This window comes from Rattus norvegicus, chromosome 1, assembly GCF_021556685.1.
Source record: "Rattus norvegicus strain SHRSP/BbbUtx chromosome 1, alternate assembly SHRSP_T2T, whole genome shotgun sequence".
NCBI classification, from domain to species: Eukaryota; Metazoa; Chordata; class Mammalia; order Rodentia; family Muridae; genus Rattus; species Rattus norvegicus.
The window spans coordinates 216,545,582-216,566,152 of record NC_141534.1 but is presented as its reverse complement, the minus strand read 5'-3'; the positions used below and the strand labels follow the sequence as shown (position 1 = coordinate 216,566,152).

At 47.2% G+C, this 20,571-nt stretch overlaps 1 protein-coding gene across 25 annotated transcripts; it reads right to left on the bottom strand.

The window, feature by feature from the left end:
• Positions 1 to 6,941: 6,941 nt before the first annotated feature.
• Sf1 (splicing factor 1) lies at positions 6,942 to 20,351 on the bottom strand. 25 transcript variants are annotated; one of them, XM_087590373.1, is made up of 14 exons: positions 19,934 to 20,122; positions 18,228 to 18,356; positions 15,710 to 15,785; positions 12,713 to 12,865; positions 12,417 to 12,506; positions 11,898 to 12,081; positions 11,679 to 11,794; positions 11,482 to 11,589; positions 10,388 to 10,568; positions 9,850 to 10,123; positions 9,529 to 9,588; positions 9,234 to 9,413; positions 8,270 to 8,474; positions 6,942 to 7,836 (listed from the first exon to the last, which is right to left on the bottom strand). In XM_087590373.1, the coding sequence occupies exons 1-14, from the start codon at positions 19,962 to 19,964 to the stop codon at positions 7,707 to 7,709; spliced, it is 1,917 nt and encodes a 638-aa protein (XP_087446499.1). In that variant the 5' UTR covers positions 19,965 to 20,122; the 3' UTR covers positions 6,942 to 7,706. The 25 variants fall into 25 exon arrangements, with proteins under 25 accessions (XP_087446499.1, XP_087445593.1, XP_087445683.1 ...); XM_087589467.1 differs by having other exon boundaries at positions 6,942 to 8,474; positions 9,846 to 10,123; XM_087589557.1 differs by lacking the exon at positions 8,270 to 8,474 and having other exon boundaries at positions 9,846 to 10,123.
• Positions 20,352 to 20,571: the final 220 nt, after the last annotated feature.

Genomic DNA, 20,571 nt, shown 5'->3' with positions numbered 1-20,571 from the left:
CACAGCTGACCCACTTCTTCCAGGTTTCCCGAGCCTTCTTGGCCTTGTCTACTGGCCCTGGCTATTGGAAGATTGGAGCAGGGTACTTCAAACAGAGCTAGGCTAATCTGGAAGGTCTGAGGCTTGCCTAAATCATTCTGGTTGAGACTTTGTCTAAGACATTATTCAATCTGGGTCCTTTCTTGAGCTACAGATGAAAGGTGGGGCTGGACTGTGGACCCTCTTTAGAGGCCAAAGGGTTGTCACAAATGCAGGACACTTCCTCCTTTCCTCAGAGCAGCAGGGCTTGTCTGTGACATTTGCCTACAATACCACACCACAGGGCCAGGATGAAGTGGCTACCAAACTGGCCACAGCCACTTCTCACGTGCAGGGACATAGTCCACGGCTGCATGAAGATAGAGAGGTTGTGAGCATGCGCAAGAGAACCATAAGCTGAGAATGAGTGTCCTAAACAGAGGTACTGCTAGTACAGAAGAGGCTGGCCGCTGTGGAGAGAGGCTGCAGGGAGTGCTGTGGGGGAGGACAATGACTGAGGTGGAGAGCCACTGCTTTCGCCCCACCCCCACCAAAGCCCAGTGGCTCTGAGCTTCCCCCTGTTGCTGTCCTTCAAGGAGCTCTGAAGTGACCTTTTCCAGAGAGATGGTCAGGTTACAGGACAGCTTTGCCTGAGGCTGCAGCCTAAAGCAGGAGTTACTCCGTATGGTCCTGTGGTCTGCAGGGGTGAAAGACAGCAATCCCCAGTTCATGTCATGGGATAAATAGGGTGTTACCAGCCTGGGAATGTCATTTAGGAAGCTGATACAGTAGGACCACAAGTTCAAAGTCTTCTTTTTTTTTTTTGTTTTTTTTTTTGTTTTTTTGGTTTTTTTCGGAGCTGGGGACCGAACCCAGGGCCTTGAGCTTCCTAGGCAAGCGCTCTACCACTGAGCTAAATCCCCAACCCCAAGTTCAAAGTCTTCTATTTTTAGTTTTTATTTTGATTGTTTATGGTATTTCAAGACAGGGTTTCTCGGTGTTGCCTTGGCTTTCCTGAAACTTTCTTGACCAGGCTGGCCTCCAACTCACAGAGATCTGCCTGCCTCTGCCTCTCAAGTGCTGGGATTAAAGGCATGCACCATATCTAACAATCTCAAAGTAGAGGGCTGGGATATAGCTCAATGTTCGAGCACTTGCCTAGGCCCTGCACTCAATTTCTACCACCACAAAACCCAACTAAATAATCAACTTCTGGATAACAGCAGGTAGGTGACTGGAGGCTTTCTGTCTTCCTGTTCCCCATCCAGGCTATACAGTGGGCAGGGATTCTGTGTTAGCTTTGTGACCAAGGAGCCTCTTCTGTACCTTTTCTCCACTTCCCTTTACAGCCTTCAGGCTCTCCCTTCTAGTCTTAAGCTGTCTCCATTTGCAGCTCATGTCTTGCCTTGTTGTCTGTTCATAGGCTGATTGTTTTACTGGACTGAATCTTGGACTCCTTTATAAAACATATACTCTTGAATAAAACTCCTGCTTCATGAGCTGTTGCCTCCTAAATTAGGGACTGGGGGTGGGGAGACATATTAGTTCCTCCTGCTTCTTTGAGGGAACAGAACCTAGGCCCTTGGGCTAATTCAAAAGCTGGCTGTGCCTCCAGGGTAGCAGGCTGACTGAGGGGAAGAACTGGGTGTTCTACTCTGAAGGCCAAGAAGTTGGATAACTACAGGACACTATTGAATTGGGCTCTGGGATAGCCAAGCTGTTTCTGAGAACTTTCTGCTCTCCAGCTGGTGGGGTTCTGGAGTCACAAGCAGCTCAAACTGTGTGGCCTAACCTGCAAGCTAAGCTCTGACACTGCCCCTACCATGGGCACAGTGCCCTGTTCACTTCCTGAAGCCAGGTTATCAAATATAGCAGCAGCCGGGAAGAAAACACAGATGCTTACACAGATGGAGTGGGGATACAGCATTCACACTTTTCCTCGAGATTTTCCAGCGCCTAGGACCTTGTGCTCATAAGGCAAGTGCTCTACCACAGAGCTACAGCCCCAACTCTACTTCCGCTTTTAGTTTTTTTTTATTCTTTTTTTTCCGGAGCTGGGGACTGAACCCAGGGCCTTCACTGAGCTAAATCCCCAACCCCCCCGGTTTTAGTTTTTTAAATTGTACTTACTATTGTATGAGTGTAGGGTACACATGGTACACACACAGAGGACAAAGGACAATTTTGTCAGGTTCTTTCCTTCTACCTTGGCTTCCAGGGACCAAACTCAGGTCCATCAGACTTGTGGTTTAACCCATCTTACCAGCCACATTTTAGTCTTTCAGTCTCAACTTCTTTCAGATGTTTACTAGCATCTTGTATAATGGCTTTCATTATATCATCATGCACGAGTAGAATGTATTTTGATCATATTCACTCCTCACACCTCTTTTTTTTTAATTTTGTAAAGTTTTTTTTATTTATTAGTATATATGAGTACACTGTAGCTGTCTTCAGACACACCAGAAGAGGGCATCGGATCTCTTTACAGGTGGTTGTGAGCCACCATGTGGTTGCTGGGAATTGAACTCAGGACCTCTGGAAGAGCAGTCATCGTTCTTAACCACTGAGCCTTCTCTCCAGGCCCCCACACCTCTCTCTTAATGGATCTCACTTATGATTCTCAACTAGCCAGTCTGCTGAGAGAGAGAGAGAGAGAGAGAGAGAGAGAGAGAGAGAGAGAGAGAGCGCGAGAGCCCTCCAATGAAGACCACTAGGGCACTAGGGCTGCTTGCTTATAGAAGCTTGGAATGAGAGGTCTTTATTGGCGCACAGGCATCTTAATAGTGCCTACACCACTGCAGAAAATGTCTCTTCCCTTCCTCAGCAACCACTCAACTACCTATTTATCATCAGGGAGGTGTGGAGCATTGTGAGTCTCATCCCCTTCTAAAACAGGACATTGGCAAGACCAACGCAGAAAATCACAGTTGCCAGGATCAAGACTGCCATATATCATGCCCTGAAGACCACACTTAACTCCCACTCTATCCTCCAGCTCCTCTCTGTCCTATTCTACCATGTCCTCTAAGCTTTCAGGTATACGAATGTATCATTTATGACTGAGCATTCAAGTCACTTACTCTCAGCATTTTGACCAGTTAGGAGTATCTGTAGTTACCACTGTGTTCCCTCCCTCCTATGCAAAATGAAGCCTCTAGGTTTAAGAGATGGCCCAGGCAGGTAGAGTCCTTGCTGATCTTCCTAAGGACCCAAGTTTGGGTCCCAGACCTTGTCAGCAGCTCCTGTACTGCAGCTCCAGAAGACCCAGTGTCCTCTTCTGTCATCCTCGGGCAGCTGCACATGGCATACATGTACACATACACAACATAAACTTGCTGAGCATGGTGGCACACACCTTTAGTCCTAGAACTCAAGGCCATGCAGATCTCTGTGAATTGAAGCTAACCTTAACACTATTAGTGTTACTATATTATTATTATATAGTCACAATTATTTAGAAGGCAATTTTTTTTTGTTTGGTTCTTTTTTTCGGAGCTGGGGACCGAACCCAGGGCCTTGTGCTTCCTAGGCAAGCGCTCTACCACTGAGCTAAATCCCCAACCCCTGAGAAGGCAATTTGATGAGACCATTTCACATTACAGCAGTTCTCTCCCAAGTAGGACCTATATCCTCCTTAATCACGAGCATTTAACTAAGCTCACAGTACTGTATGTGAATTTCTTCCTGTGGTCTCAAATTTCAAACAAGGGCTAATTACTTCTATGACACTTTTGTCTGTTGCAGGAGTCCACAGCTGCCACTGTTGATCCCTTCTAGTGAAAGACAGGCTTCCTCTTCCCTTCCAGCCTTTGCTGTTTTAGGGCCTCCCTGACTCTGTGTACATGCTAGAGATGAAGTATCCTGGTGTGTCACTTTCCATCCCATTCCTGGACTCACTGAAACTGGAGTTAGGATAGTGATCAACAAACTTCATCTATTCTGCATGTGCCAATTTCACACAGGCTCTTGAAATCTGCCCAGAGTGCTGGGATTAAGGGTGTGCACCACCATTGCCTGGCCATGACAGTGATTTGGGGCAGGGCGGGGGGGGGGGGGGGGGCAGATTCCACTATGTAGTTCTGGCTGACCTGAACTAACTACACACCATCAGGCTAGCGAGCTGCAGGAATCCTCATGCCTCCTACCTACCCAGCACTGCTATCCCACTTGAGTATTAGTTCTTGAGGATTTGCTTTATTCTCATCTCATATCCATGCCCAATCATGAAAGTTTGTGGCAACTTTCATAAAAGCTTGTTAATTTGTACAGACCATTATATATATACTTGTTGGCTGTACTGGTTGTTTTGTGTGTCAACCTGACAAACTGCTGGAGTTATCAGAGAAAGGAACCTCAGTTGAGGAAATGCCCGAGACCCAGCTCTAAGGCATTTTCTCACTAGTGATCAAGTGGGGAGAGCCCAGCCCGTTGTGGGTGGTGCCATCCCTAGGCTGGTCTTGGGTTCTATTAGAGAGCAAGCTGAGCAAGCCAGTAACATCCCACCACGGCCTCTGTATCAGCTCCTGCTTCCTGACCTGCTTGAGTTCCTTTGGTGTTTATCAGTAATGTTGAAGTAGAAGCTGAATAAACCTTCCTCCTCAACTTGCTTCTTGGTCATGATGTTTGTGCAGGAATAGAAACCCTAAGACAGTGGATTTCACATCATAGCCTGGGTTGGCCTAAAACTTCAACCTGGCCTCAAAGATTCACCCGATTCTGCCTTAAGTGCTAGAATTAAAGGGTGCACTCACTCCTACACCCAGCCTTACAACTAGCATTTAGATTCTGAGAATCAAACACATGCCCTAATACTTGGCAATGTTTGAACAGTCTTATCACCATTGTTTTTGAGACAGGGTTTCGGTGTAGCCTTGGATGTTCTGGAACTTGCTCTGTAGATCAGCCTGCCTCTGCTTCCCAAGTGCCACCATTCAGCTCTTCATTTCTTGGTTTTCAGCCTTTTCTTCTACTGCACCTCATTCTAAAGCTAGCCTGGCCTGTACTGTCCCCTGGAGGGGCCAAGGTGGCCAGAGCTCAGGTTTCTTCAGTCACCAACCATATCTTGTTACCCATATTACCAACTCACACTCCACTTATGGCAACATAAACTCCACTTGTATTAGCTCTACTCCTCCTAAACACTTTGCCCATCAACATACCCCACCCTACCTGATGTTCTCCAGCACAGGTCCTCAGGCTTGTTCCTGCTCCTCCCTCTATCAACCCAGCCCCCCTGCCCTGTGAGGCACAATACTGGGAACTGAACTCTGGAAGATCACCCCTAAGGGCTGAGCTATCTCTCCAGCCGCCCCCGCCCCCCCCATCCAATCTGCAACCAACAGCAAGAGAGCTGCAAATATGACCCAACACACTTGCAGAAGACCACATCATGTTACAAAGACAAAGGCTGGACAGCCCTGCCAAGTCTAAGGGTTACACATGCTTGCCCCAAACTCCACCCAGGGACTTCCTACAATCTCCATAGCAGGGTTCCCCTTTGTTCTACACACCCTCTCTCAGCATAAAAGACAGCATACCTGTCTTTCAACCTTCCCATCTCTTACTTTAACTCAGAGACATGAGTTCATTTCCTAGAACCCTGAAAATACATCCAACCCGACTAAGTTGGAGTTAGGTCTAAGTTTCTAATTAGAAACCTGGCCTCCCTACCTGAACCAATGTTGAGTTTCTGCAAAGCACTTGTCTTAGCCTCAGAAATAAACAGACTCCATGCTGTTTCTACCTGGCATGTCCCTTGACAAAGTATGAGGGTGTAGGGATAGTGCTGCCAGCATCAAAAACTGGCATCTAGTGAAGCATAACCCCAATGTAATAGGACTGTGTTTCCTAAGATGCCACAGGCCAGATGGGTATTTCCTACTAAATACTGACCCTATGCACAGGCGCTTCTTGTAGCTGGGCCTTCTTGGAAACTATAACAAAGACGGGCACAGCAGGATGAGAGGGGCCGTAAGAGCACACTGCACAGGGAGGGGGTAAGACCAGAGGATGGCTGAGCCATGGTTAAGTCATTTATTGATTTTACTTCTAAAACCCACACAGCGCCACTTTGCCGCTTCCAGAGCTTCAAAGAGCTAATTAACCGCCCAATGAGCCCACCAGGGAAACCAAGATTGTGAGTGAAGCAATGAGGTAAAGCCAAGGTCAAAGAGGGTAGCCGGGCCCTGCCCCCAACACTGTAAGGTTAAGGACAAAAGAATAAAACCTCTAGTTCAGGACTTGGTTAGGAAACTTAAGGGTGGACAGTATTAAACTACAGGCAAGGTACCAGACCAACCAGACCACAGGGTAGCTCTACCCAGCACAGCTGCATGAGCTGCCCAAAGATGTGGCTCTTAAAAAGACAGAAGGGGCAATTCTGGTGCCACCTGCGTACTACTACCCTAAATATAATTGCAGAAGAAAGACCCTTTGTAGAGGTGCCCACTTACCACAAGGGCATGTTTCGTCCCCACCACTCCCTAGGCCTGCAGTGCTGGCAGGCTGAGAGCCACCAGCAGAGAAAGAAAAAAGCCACTTGGCAGTTTTAATTTTAGCAGCTCTTTGCCTGACAAGCAGGATTAGTTAGCCTGACCTTTTAGTGTTGATGCCTCCCCAGGTCCGGGTCCTTAAGTCAGGCCACAGCTAGTAGACACAAATTATAACTAGAGCTCAATCAAATATGGGGGTCAGAGCCCCATGGAAAGGCCGTCAAAATGACAGAGGCCTCTGAGATGTGGAATGAGCCTGCTTCTCAATTCTGTCAACTAAAAAGTTTCTAGAAAACTAGAAAAAGTGAGGTGCTGAAGCCATTCACACACAAGAAGTAGGAGCTGGGGCCAGGTGTTAAAACAAGGTAGGTAGGAGGAGCTTGTGCTCTGGTTGGGAAAAGGTTTTAAAAGAAAAGAAACAGACCCGGAAAACCACACTGCTCTTTTATTAATTGGAACATTCCCCGCTTAGTGCAGTGTTGAATCAAACACAGAAAAAAGGCCCAGAGAAATTTCTGTAGATAAACCAGTGAAAAGAACGCGCATTACACATTATTGTCAACATAATCACTCCATGTAGAGGAAAGGGGCAAAGAAGCAGAACGAACAACAAGGGGCACAAGCCCCAGACACTGCAAAACATCTGGACATCTGGGGTCAAAATAAAACATAAAGGGAAGCTTTCCAGGAAGGAGAGAAGCAAATGAGTTCTGAGGCAGCTTAGGTGATCAGAGCATGGAAAAGACTCCAGGCTGGCCTAGGGTGGCTTGGGCTGTGCCATGTACTGCTGGCAGGAGTGCAGGAAGATATGAATGAATCCCACTGCCGGATTACCCCTATTTAGCAATGTCAGGATTATCAAGACTCTTTAAGATGTCGAAGATAAACCACCCTTCTTTGAGTGTGGTTGAGGCCCTTCAACAAATTAGAACAATAGGACCCCGCCGCCACCACCACGCCTGACATTACTAGCCAAAGCCTGTGCCTAAACCATTTGCCCCTCTCCCCTATGGGAGGAAAGGAATGGAGACAAGGGGAAGGATCCTATCTGCAGCAGAAGATCGGGGAGAGCATCTCCTTGGACGGAGTCTGAAGAAAGGAAAAGATAAGGAAATAACAAAGGAAAAAGATAAAAATTAATAAAAATTTCACGATATGGAGCCAGCGTGTTCCGATTCCGTCCACAAAAATAACTCAGGCTGCTTTGCCGAACCATCCTGTCCACCAGGGGCGCTGTTGAGGCTGTCTGCCTGGAAGGGTCACCAATGGGCGCGGAAAGTCCTCACTCTCATGGCTCGGGCCATCGCTGCTGCGGGGAGGGATCCTGGCGGCCCGGTTTGGGGAGAGGCAAAGGGAGTTGGGTGAGGAGAGAAGACAAAGAAGACACTCGATGCTACAGGGCGCCAGGAGAGCCCAAGCTGGCGCCCCTACTACCACTTGCCCGTTTCCCAAGCGAGTCCAGTCACTTGGCCCAGCCCAGTGCGTGCACACACACACATGCGTGCACACACAATCACATGCGTGCATCCCAATGTCTGGCTCCATATGGTGAGGTTCGGCGTGTGTTTAAACGAGACCAACTCTCTATGTATATAATATATATTTTCTTAAAAAAAAAACAAGTCTAGTTCTGTGGTGGAGGCGGTGGGGGAGCTGGAGGCATCCCGAAGGGCGGCATGCCCGCCACCCCCATGCCCATCATGGTGACAAAGTTAGAAGGGTCCATGGGAGGCGGAGGAGGAGGGGGTGGGGCATACATCATGCCGGCGGAACCAGGTGGCGGAGGCGGCGGAGGGGGAGGGGCCCCGGGCGGCAGAGGCGGCTGGACCCCGGGGGGCAGGGGCACCATAGTGGGGTTGCCTTGCATCTGAGGGGTTCCTGGAGAAGCTGCGGCAGCCGCCTGCTGCTGTTGCCATGGCGGGATGGACCCTGTGCCAGCGCTCGTGGTGGTAGTCGTCGTATCTGGGGTAGTAAAGAAGCCCAAGGTCACACGCGCGGGGGTACACCGCGGCTCTCTGCGGCTGCTGCCTTGGGACAGGGGGGACGAGGGGCGCCTGCTCCTTGCTTGGCATGCTGCACGGTGGTGGGGGCGGGCGGGCGGGGCTGTCCTGGTGATGGGAGTGGAGGGGTGGGCAGGACTACCCTGGGGTCAGCCTCATGGTCTCTGGGCTTAACAAAGTAAGCCCTTTGTCACCAATGCCCCTGGAGGGGCCAAGGGGAAAGTTCCAAACACAAGAACCGGCTCTGACATCCCTCCGCCCAGCCGCCGCCACCACCGAACGGCACATTCAGCCTCAAGCCCACAGCTGCTCTCTCCCCACTGGCCCCACTTCCCTTATTTCTGCAGTCTCTCAGGCCCAATCACAACCCCCTCCAAAACATGCATGCACCATCCCACTCTTAACTCTGCTCACAAGTCATGGCCAAACCAGCAGCTCATTCAGCAGCTTAGCCTGGACTTCTGGTGCTATCTAAAATAGCAAGCTCCCCCCAAGACCTCCCAAATCTCTCCCAAACACAACCACACCAAACATCAGCTCTCCTCCCCAAGACATTCCTTTGGGCCAGGCAGCCTGGCTTTCAACCCCACTGCCCTTGCTGAGAGACCAGAGTCTCCTCACTGAAGGTGTCTCCAGCCCACGTGAAATTATGAGGTTCTTGTTCCTCTCAGTCCCAGCCCACAACCCACCCACCCCCACAAGCCCAAAATATTTCACTCACTTTGCTGCCATGGCAAGGGGGTGCTGGAAGCCATACTGCTGCTGGGCGGAGGGGGTGGTGGAGGCTGCTGCTGCTGCTGCTGCCATGGAGGAAGAGGACCAGAGGGAGGAGGCGGGGGCTGCCCACTGGGAGGTGGCGGAGGCGGCGGCATCATGCCCATAGGCGGCGGCGGCATCATACCTGCAGGCAATAAAAAGACCAGGCTCCTGAGCTTTACAGCCCAGGGTCCTAGGCTAGAGAAACCCTATTTGCTCCCAGCCCTAGACAGAGATTCCCAAGTGAATAGCAGCATTACCTTTTCCTTGATGCAGGCGATAGACCCCAGAGCCCACAGGCGTACTTCCCAGGTACTGATCTTGATGGAAGGAAAGAGCAGGGACTTAGCAGGACATTTGAACTGGCCAGGCAAAACACCCCAATAGCTTTCTCAGCTTTTTGAGTCATTAACCTCCTAAAAGTTCATTTGTCTCCTGGCACAGATCTTCCATGAGCCTCGACCTCAGCAAGATTCAGAATACTGGCTATGCAATCAGCACTGTTTGCAGCTCACAACTACTTGGTGTGAGCCTATTTTCCCCTCCCAAACCCCAAGGTTTCTGGTCTGACACTTACTTACCCATTGGAGGAGGGCCATGGTGCCCAGGTGGGTGGGGGCCCTGGTTCATCGGTGGTGGTGGTGGCTGCATCCAAGGTGGTGGTGGTCCATTTGGGTTGTGCTGCATGGGATGTCCACCATGCCCACCTGTCAGGCTGGGTAATGGGTGTGGGAAACTGTGGGGGCCACCTCCAGGCCCACCAGGACCACCTCCATGCATGCCATGGTAGGGCCGATTCTCTGAAGGACCAGAATTCATCCAGGGTGGGCGACTCTGAGTTGTAGACATGAGAGACTACATGAGAGCATTTCTTGTCAATGTCCGTGCCTGCTCCCCCTGGTGGCAACATTGTTCTTCTGACTATGTCAGAGGACCAAGAACACATGGACAAGGGTCTTCTTCCTAAAGTGAAAGACCCCACAGAGGCCAGACATCCCAGAAAAACAATGTTGCCAGCTACATCTACCTCTAAGCTTTACCCGAAACCCTTGGCCATAGCTCCTTATCTCTGCAGAAGAGAATAGTGGGGCTAGACCAGAGAACTGTCCCAGGGCTCACCGGTGGTGGTGGGTTGCTGGCAGGAGCAGCAGGCCTTGGTGCACTGGCCAGGGGTGTGGTGGCAGGTCCAGAGGTGGAGCCCACAGATGCAGGGACAGGAGCTTCCCCTAGCTCAGCCATAAGGGACAAATACTCTTTATCCATCCGTGCTTTATCCTGAGCTGATTGAGGGTCACCAGGCCTAAAGTAGGGTCAGAAACACAAAGGAGAAGAAAACACTCAACAGAGCTCTAATTCAGTAAAATGTGACCCCCCCCCCTTTCTTATCCTTTACTGGAAATTGTTATCCAATGTCCATTCTTTGTCTACTTTCACCACTGTCAGTCACAGCAGAGCCCCTGGATTAGAGATTCCAGTGACCAGCCATTGTCCAAGATCCTCATCTCTTATGCTTCTATCAAATCCTATCCCTGTGGTTCCGAAGAGATGACTTAGCAGTTAATAACACTTATTCTTACAAATATGGGTTCAACTCCCTAGACCCACATGGTAGCTCACTACCACCTGTAACTCTAGATCTAAAGTCCTCCTCTAACCTCCACAGGAACTAGGCATGCACATAGTACGTATATACATGCAGGCAAAACATCCAATGAATAAAACTATAGTATTTTTCCTGTTTGAGAGGAGAGAATTTATGCTATTAAAAACTGTATACAGTTTTTTAGCTCAGTGGTAGAGCGCTTGCCTAGCAAGCACAAGGCCCTGGGTTCGGTCCTCAGCTCCAAAAAAAAAAAAAAAAAAAAAAACAAACAAAAACAACCCCCCAAAAAACTGTATACATCTTCCCCTAAAAAGGGCCTTTATGGGAGAAAAACAACAACAAAAACCAAAACACTAGTCTTAAACATAAGCAGTTAAGATAAATTAATATTCTACTCAATGGAAACATTTATAGCCAGAGTGTTAAGTTTTTGAACAAGACAACAAAAGACAACACCAGGTCTTCTTGAGTCTTAACTCACACCACCTAGATACATCCACAAATGATGCTGCTCTGGTGTATGAGATGAACCACGCATGAGTCAGTATAGGAAGAAAGATCCTGAATACCAGTGAGCTGCAGGAGAGCCACTTCAACAACCAGGCCTCACCTCTGAAATTTGCAATCAGAGGCAATGTGACCAGCCCCTCCACACTTAGTACACACAGTCGTGTTGGTAATGCTTCGTGTCTCTGAGCTCTGCCAGGGTCTCAAGATCCTGTTAAGGTGAAGAAATCAATTAAAACACCCGTAGAGACCATGTTCCCACTTCAAAAGATTCTATGTAGTCTCAACTTTATCACTAACCTGTTATCATCTTCCCGTAGAGTGCCATTCAAGCGAGCTAACTCTCGAAGCTGCATTTTCCTTAGGTCATTCTGGTCCTCTGGGGTTTCAATACCCTGCTTCAGGATGTTTCTGATCTATTAAGATGCAGCAGCAGTTAGATGTCAAAGTACTTGGGGCCATCACCCAGGTTTCCAGCAAGAGAAACCACCCAGGTTTCCTCCTGGGTTCACCACACACCTGTTCCACTGCCTTTTTGACATTCTCCATTGTATTGGCAGTGACTAGAGCATGAAGAGGTTCATCTTCTCCTGGCAACATCTGACCATCTTTACGCCCAACTTTCCCTTCTTTTACTGATCCCTTTCCCCGTATCATGATCTTGGCGTTGCATTCCTTCTCAATGTTCTTCAGGGTGTTCCCTCTATCAAAGGCAGAGAAGATTGTGTTGTTATACCACCTGTGTAAACCCCTATTTCAATAAAAAGGCTGGGCTGAGTAGGCATTAGTGGGAAACTGCAAAATGCAAAGCATGGGACTCCCCAACCAAGGACCGAACTTGTTCAGAGTTCTACACTAAGGTCAGCCGTAACATCTCAGGATTTTACTCCTCTATAGAAAACTTGTATATGTGATACAAATCAAGTTTAGGGCACAATTCAGGCAAAACAAATGACACGAAATTCAACAACAAAACCTGAACACAATCAAAACTGAAAACCCTGAAGGTTTGGGTACCATAGACTACTAAAAACTCACCTGGGCCCAATTAGGAGCCCCACAAAATTGATTTCTGGATACTCGTCTTGGGGGATCATTACTTTATCGCTCACACGTGTTGCTGGAGGCCTAAGGAAGAAAAGACCGTCACCCTCTATTTCTGAGAGGTGGCAAACATAACCCAAGCTTTTTTTTTTTTTTAAAAACTAATCAAGAATATATACTATGTGAGAATTAAGGATAATTTGGGCCTAAAGGTGAGTAGTACACACCAGAATTGTCCCAGCAGGTCACATATGCTCCCTATGTGCCCCTGTAATGTGTCCTCTGCTTACTTGTAATCTGCAGGTGGTTTAAAGTCTGGGTTGAGAGCAACCATCTCCGTAATGAGGGTATGCCGCTCCTCTTCAAGCTTTTTTCGGGTACGGAATTCTCGAGTATTAAGCCGCTTCCCCTCGCTGTTGTAGATTGGCTCAGGGGAAGGGGACCTGTGGGAGACAGATCCCCATTACTGCTGACCCCCACTCCCCTTGTTCCCACATGGACTATAACAAGTCTCCCCAGCCCCTCTGCCTCTCAGATCCTAACAACACTCTTCGGAGGAACCGACCATAACGTGTGCTATTCAAGACTGTGTGGAATGAGGAGATGAAATCTGACTTAATGTTAATCAAACTGGGGTGTATGTGAGAAAGGGAAAATGCTTTTACTTTTAAGTGACCAGGGAAGGGTCTATTAAATAGAAACCTCTGGACCACAAATGGCAAGAACAGGATCATCCTCTGGAGGCTTCTTGCCAAATGATTCTTTCATTTGAAAAAATATGTAATAACCAAACTTGATGAACCACAGAAACCCAAGTTTAGGTGAACTGTGCCTATCAGGAAGAGAGCATCTGTACCCCCCTGCCACATAGTGAGCACAAGCTCGTTCCCCCAAAGCAGCTGGGACTCAAGCTACAGCAGCTACTTCGGCCCCACAATGGAGAGAAATGGTGCAAGGCTTCGTCTCTGCTTTTCCTTCAATGGCCTGGCTGGCTGTTCGAGGTGGGGAGTCTGAGTAGAGAAAACCGTTAAAAGTGCTAACGCAGCCTCCAGAGACTGCAAATGCAGACTTGGTCAAACACTTCTCTAGGGTCTGAACCTGCCAACAGCAAGGGGGAACTACAATTCTCCACCAGAGTTTACAAGTCCAGAAAGCAGAAATGTTTCTCTCATTTTTAAGGAGTAAAATGCTGGTGTTACAAGCAAAAATTAAAAAAAAAAAGTATATATATATATAGTAATGATAAAATGATAAAATGGTCAGTTTACCACAGCTAGACTTTTGCGGTAACAAAAAAGAGAAGTTACGCTCCTAGAACTGAGTTAAGATTACAAAAAGGACATAGCTTGATACTCTGTATGAAAATTTAGTAGCAGCTGCAAGAAGGGAAGAGACCATGTGGATCAGGTTATTTTAAAAAACATCCTGAAAAGAGTCCCGATTCCTACACCCTTGGTTTAGTTGAGAGAACTGTGACTAGTTGGAGAGCAAGAACTGAACTCGGCTGCTCCCACTGTCTTCAGCCTAAAGGGAACCATGTCATATACCAGGTTACACACGATGGAATAAAAGGTCAGGTTTGTTCGTGGCTAATGACGGCTAAATGACACCTCCGTTTCTAGTATCTGTATGAACTGTTAGCACAATCCAGTCATAGTGAACACAAACAAATGTCCCCAACTCATTAGACTGTCATCTTACACATTTAAATCTACAACAGATTTTTAAACATTTTAACTGTGCAAGTTAAGCAACATCAAAATAGCATTAAGTGGCTTAATTTTGATATACACCTTCTTAAGAAATCATCTTATTAAGGTAAGAAACTCATGTATTTCCCTCCAACCTGGGCTTAAAAAGCAAAAGCAATCAGGCATTAGGGCCTCTTTCAAAATTGAGCATATACAGGGAGGAAAAACCCTGCTCTGGTTTTACTCATTTCTAGCATATCTACCCCATGGCTATCTAGAATCAAGTGTTTCTGGCTAAATACCAAATTGTACAAGAACCAAACTGGCCTTTTAAAGGCTACATAACCATTTAACCTCTTCCCAAACTGTGGAAGTGAAAAGCAAAAGCTAGCAATCTAGAGGTTAGACTGGCCGGACTTCTTCACCTAGAAGAGGCATCAGAGACATCAACTGCACTCTAGTCCCAGTTTTCCAGGAAGCAAACAAGGTTTGTTAAAAACTCAACCTTTGGAGGAATTGCCTGGTAACCTGTAGACATACCATTAAAGGGGAAAGGCCAAAAAGGCACTAAACAGTTGTGGTCTATAACCTATAATGTCAATCTTAAAAAATTAAAAAATAAAAATCTTCAAATCAAAAAATAAATATAAAATTTCCAACCAAAATCTATACGTAAAAATACAACAAACTTAAGCAAAAGAAAGTCAATAATGGAGAAATCATTACGTTCATTTGTTTCATGGTAAGGGTCAGTCAAACTGCATGTGACCAGGACAACAAAAGCCAGAAACACCTTCAGAGCAATCTTTTCAACTATGCTACATGCACTAAGAAAGATTTCAGTGGAAGCTTATTGTCTATTAAATGACCAGACTTTAGCTGTTCAAAGACCTATTAGCCAATAAAATTCCACTTAAAACATTCCTCTCACATAAATTTTAACTTTTCAGAGGTGAGAGAAAACTGTAAACTGAAATGGCATGACCACAGCTGTTTGAGGCCCACACTCCCTTTTAAAAAGGAAAAAGTAATAATTTAGGGGGCTGGTTGCTTGCCTTCCCTTCCCAAAACCCGCAGGCAATGGCCAAGGCTGAAAATTAACTGGCAATGAAGGAAGTTGGTTAGAAATCTCCTGATTTTAAAACAATCTCAAAACCATAAGCAGGTAAGACTCCAACAAGCTTGGCCTGCTTAAATTCAGTGGTGGTTATTAAAAATACTCTCAAATCCCTGCATAACATACCCAATGAGAAAAACTACCCCCTGTGCTTTCAGCCAAAGCAGCCAGTGAAAAGGCAGGTTAATGGCCACCTCTCACTGTCCCTAGGGGTGGGCAAATTACCAGGTTAAAAATCTACATGCTTATCAATTAGAAACCAGTTATCCATTTTCTTTAACTTATTCCCCCATTTAAGTTTCATTCCAACTTTTCTAACTGTTGACTGAGCATACATTCTCTATTAATTAAATCCTGGTCAGAATACCAGTCGTCTTAACTAGGAATTTATTGAACTGACACAATATGTTGCCACCAGTAAAACATATTGAGAAAAAGGTAAAAGCGTTACTGTCAGCTGGTTAAAACTGTTTCCCAACCTGTCCTCAGGGTTAGGGGGGATGCCCAGGTCTCCTGTGCGCAGTTTACGAGTCAGGTCTTCTATCTGTAGTTGCACTGGAAGAAACCAGGTTAGGAAAGAAAAAAAAGGATGGAAAAAAGACAATGTTACCAAAAAACATCTCAAATCTCAATAACAAGCATGAAGAACTCGGAGACTTTGAAAGGGACGACTGATCAGTGACACACTGAGGCAAAAACCCCCAACCACCTAGCGCAGGAGTCCATTTACATCTACAGTTAATTTCCACTTCAAAATGGTTATCACTTAAGGAAGCAAACAGTTTGTTGGAAGAGGGGTTAGCAGTTAAGACTGTTCACTACAGCTTACAATTGCAGTATCAGGAGGTATTCCCCTCTCCCTTTCCCCACCAACACTTGCTTACAATTGGTACCCCAAACCAACGGCATTTAAGATATCACCAGTACCTGCTTCCCACCAAACTCAGGGCAAAACTTAAGTTTCTATTTTTTTAAATAAATATTAAAAACACAGCCCAAAATTACTCAATTAACATGGGACAACAAAAATAGCAGTTGAGCAAAGATCATTTTCAGTAAGACCAAGTTTAAAACTCTTTAAACAAAACATTTAATAACCAATTCAACACCTTACAGATTTGCATGTATACTTTCTGTACAACCATATATGTACTAATACCTGCATCTTTTACTCAAATTTGAACAAACCACATACCTTTATTCATAACCCATTGGCTTAAGTAACATGCTATAGGATCCCCCCCCCCCCTTTTTTCAGATTGGGTCTCAAAAACAGCCCTGGTTGTCCTGGAATGAACTGTGCAGACCAGGCTAGCCTAGAAGCCAGAAATCACCTGCCTCTGCCTCAATGACTGGGTTAAAGGTGTGCACTACTGAGTTTATTTTCAGACCAGCTACTGTGTCCTAGGAAGGTGTGCAGATGCTAAGTGAGGGTCAAGAATACATGTGGGCCCAGGTTGAAACAAAGATGAAGGTTTCACTAAAAGCTGCCAGTAATTCAGGCAAAATATAGCACAGCAGTAGGATAGCAAACCTAGAGTAGCTTCTTCAATATGGTGTGTTACTGCTTCTCCTGTATCTCTATCATGCCCCAGGTCTCTGAGAAGGCAATAAAGGCAGTTTACCTACAATTGGGTTTAATACATAAATACAAAAAAATTCTAATTATCTGTATTAAAGTATGTTTCACAGGACTATACAACATCTCCATGCTGAAACATTGATTAAAAGGAAAAACAGTAAAGAGGACAGTAAGGACCTCCAGACAAAGTGTACCGTGGAGACAATACTGCTCTCCAAGTTCTTATACTCCAAAAAGTTCTAGGCTTGCAATCAGACGTTAAGCTCAGAAACTTAATGCTAGCCTCTAACTCTATCTACTACAATTAAAAGATGTAAATAGTCTCTAAGGACTTAAAGCATTAAGTGGGCCTCCAGAGGAAGAGGGAGGAGTTGTAAAGTATTAACTGTTTCTCAGACTGTTTCTTGGGCTGTGAGAGCACTAAGGACATTTTACAAGGTTACAAGGTCCAATACTGGTTCTAATGGCACCTAGGGCTTGGGTGAGAGTAAACAGCAGGAAAAAGTAGTATTAGTAGTACTGTGAAAAGCAGACAATTCCAACGCCTCAAAATTCTCAGCAATCTAAAAACCAGGAAATGAAGACCCTTCAGATTTAGATCCCATTAGCCTTGAAGCTGTTTGAGAAGGCCACAGCTTCATGGACCCACGAGGTTTCTGCCCCCAAGAGGATGTTTACTTGGTTAGTTGAAAATGTTTATCAAGTGCACTTTTTGAGACAGCAGGACATATATAAAACTTCCATTAATGACCTTGGATTTTAAGTAATTTTGAGGTTTAACTTTTAATCTACTGTGGACTGTAACCTAATTTTTAAAATTCTGCCACCACCACTTCACTTCCAATCAAACAGCAAACCCTTCCCAGCAGAGTCCTTTAGTGGTGGTAAATTACAAGAGCCTTTGTTTTAAGAGAGCTCTCTAAAAACCAAACAAGAAAGGATACTGAAGGGAAGGATTGGATTCAACAAAATGGGTGAACTGTAAATACTTTCCGAGCCACTTTTTGCTTAAACTATTTTGTACCTATAAAAAACAAAACCACAATTTTAGGGAAAGGGAACTATGACATTATGGTGAGAGATCATGCTACAAAAAAGCAACTGGTTTACAATACCTGCAGTGTTCTCCACTGGGGCCCGTACAGAGAGGCAGATAGCATTCACCTCATCAATGAGCAAGAACAGCAGCTGAGAAGTGGGCTGCTGAGCTAAGGCCTACTTGCTGCGAAGAGCAAGCCCAAACAAGAAGCTACGAATGCAGGACTGGCCAAGCAAATCACAGTTTACATAGTTATGAAAGCATAGCTCATCGCACCTGTTCCCAAGACTAAAATCTCAGACTTTCCACAGGTTTGTCACTCAGAATAAGCAGTAACAATCTGAAAATTGCACCTGGATGCAGAACGTGTATTTACCTATATAAGCTCTTTCTTGTTCCCGAGTCAGGCCAGGGGGGATAACCGTAGGCATGCCTGGAATCACTGTCTTCTGTTCCATTGTGTCTTGGTTCCATCGGCTCCTCTTCCTCTTCTTACTTGGGAAGTCTAAAGACAGACAGAGTCTATCAGGTGGAAATATGAACCAGAAGAGTGACTACCAGCAAGCAGTTCACAATAAGACTAAACAGAAATCACCTAAAGTTTAAAAAGGAAAGAAATCTCAGAGGTCAGAGAAATCAAGCAGCCATTATAAAGGTTTTTGGTCCTCCTGTCAGAAAAGTTACGGAATAGTTCACATTTACTTTTTTTCCTAAAAGAACTAAAGAATGTAATAAGGTGTAAATTCCTTTTGTGGTGTTGGCAACGTCAAAGTCTTTACATATGCTGGGTAAGAGCTCTTCCACTGAAGCACATCTCCAATTCTTTGGGTCTTTTGTTTGGTTGTTTTTTGAGACAAGAGTTCCTTTACAGAACCCAGGCTGACATAAACTATGCAGACCAGAGATTCACCTGCCTCTACCTCCAGAGTGCTAGGATTAAAAGCATGAGCCATTATACCCTTGCTTCTAAGTCTTAATGTACAGAAACCCAGAATGGAAGCATTGAGCATATACATATGATCAATTCTAAATGTCTTAAAGGACAGAAAAGACAATAAAGATGAAAATAGGGCCACAAAACATTGAAGTCAAGCTCCAAGAGCAGACAAGTCTCTTGCTACACATTACTGTGGGAAACATCTTGTCCTCCAATATGACTATTCTCACAGGTGGAAAGATCAGCATTCAGTTTTCCTGACCAATGAATGGACACTTGTCATCAGAACTCTGATATTTTACCACTCAAGATTTTCTACTTCTCAGATTACAGGCCCAGAGAAAAAGCCTTTTAAAACAGCACGGGGAAAGCTGGTCACTCTGAGAACCTTCTAGAAAACAAAAGGAGATAAACAGCCTTAATAAATGATCGAACTCAAACATCACTAGCAGCCTTCCGAATTCGCCTCATTGTGAAAGGAGATACTCTTGTCACGGGACTAATCTCCCCTTTCAGGCTCCTAGAACCCATCAAAGGAACCACTCATACCACATCGTTCCGTGGACCTGACCCTCCTGTCCTCCATAGCAGGAGCTCAGGGGGCAACAGGTGGCCGCTTCAAAAACTACCAGAATTGCGCCACAAAGCCTGAACTCCTCACTGCGTCTGCGCAAAGGACGCTTCCTCCCGCCCTTCTACTCCTCATGATGCGCGTGCGCACTCGAAGCCTCCCAAACCAGGCCGCGCGTTCCCTGTGGCGCGTCCGTCCAGGCCTCCCGTGCACGCGCGCGCGTCCTTGCCGCGTACAACCGCGGCGCCGTGCCCCTCCGTCGGCCGGTCCGGTTCGCCCGACGCCTCTCGTGCTCTATCGGCTCAACTCACCTCCGCCGCCACCGGGCTGGCCCGGCTGCAGGTCCTGGCGCGGAGGCGACACTCGCTGAGAGTGCGGCGGCGCGGGGGCGGCTGCTGTGGCGGGTACGAGGTGGCTGGGGGCGGCGGCGGCAGCAGCACCGCCACTAAGGACAAGGCCCTGGTTAGGACCCCCAGCGATCCCACCGGCGGCGGCGGCCCGAACGCCATTAGGCTCGACCCGAAGCTGCCTTTGGGCCCAGGAAGTGGGGAAAGGCCTGGCAGGCCCAGCTTACCCAGCGGCGTGGCGTTCGCTCCGGTCGCCATGGCGCCCCAGGGGACCGGCACCAGCGGTTCCTCGTCCTCCGCGGCGGCTTCTCCTTCACGAACCTTCGCGGGTTGGGGGGAGGGGACCCGACTACGCTCCCGAAGAGCGCGGGGAGCCCGTCCTCTCACGCGGCGGGCGGCGGCGGCGCCAGACGCACAAAGAGGGAGGAGAGAGGACGCCGCGGGGGCGGGTTGGGGGCGGCGGGGCCGCGGCCTGGATTGGGCCGGCCCGAGGTGAGGTCGGAGTCAGCGGCCTCCGATTGGCGGAGCACTAGTTCTTTTCAATACGCGTCGGGATTGGCCGAACCGTTAGGCCAGGCGACGAAATGGCGGCGGGGCCGAGTGAACTGGGAGGTGTCGCAGCGCGCACTTCTTGTTACTGCGCGGACTGAGCTCTGAGGCCAGAGTGGCGGGGGATAGGATGGGGCAAAGTCTATGACGTAGAGAGAACGTTTAGCTCATTGGCTAAAGAGGATGGAGGTAAGCGCCTCGGCGTCGTAGTGCCACGGGATTGGCTGAAACGACTCCCTTCCCCCAGGGATCAGTCGCTCGGGAAGGGAGAAGCCGGAACGAAGGCGGAGGGCAGGAGGTACGCATGCGTAGGGAG

Excerpts from the sequence above, each read along its gene's own strand:
- Sf1 (NM_001110793.1), bottom strand. The coding sequence starts at position 19,964 with ATGGCGACCGGAGCGAACGCCACGCCGCTGG. Across the intron at positions 11,590-11,678 it reads CTACGGGAAGATGATAACAG|GATCTTGAGACCCTGGCAGA; the intron begins GTTAGTGATAAA and ends TCACCTTAACAG. Across the intron at positions 10,124-10,387 it reads CCAGCAACCCACCACCACCG|TCTCTCATGTCTACAACTCA; the intron begins GTGAGCCCTGGG and ends GCTCTCATGTAG.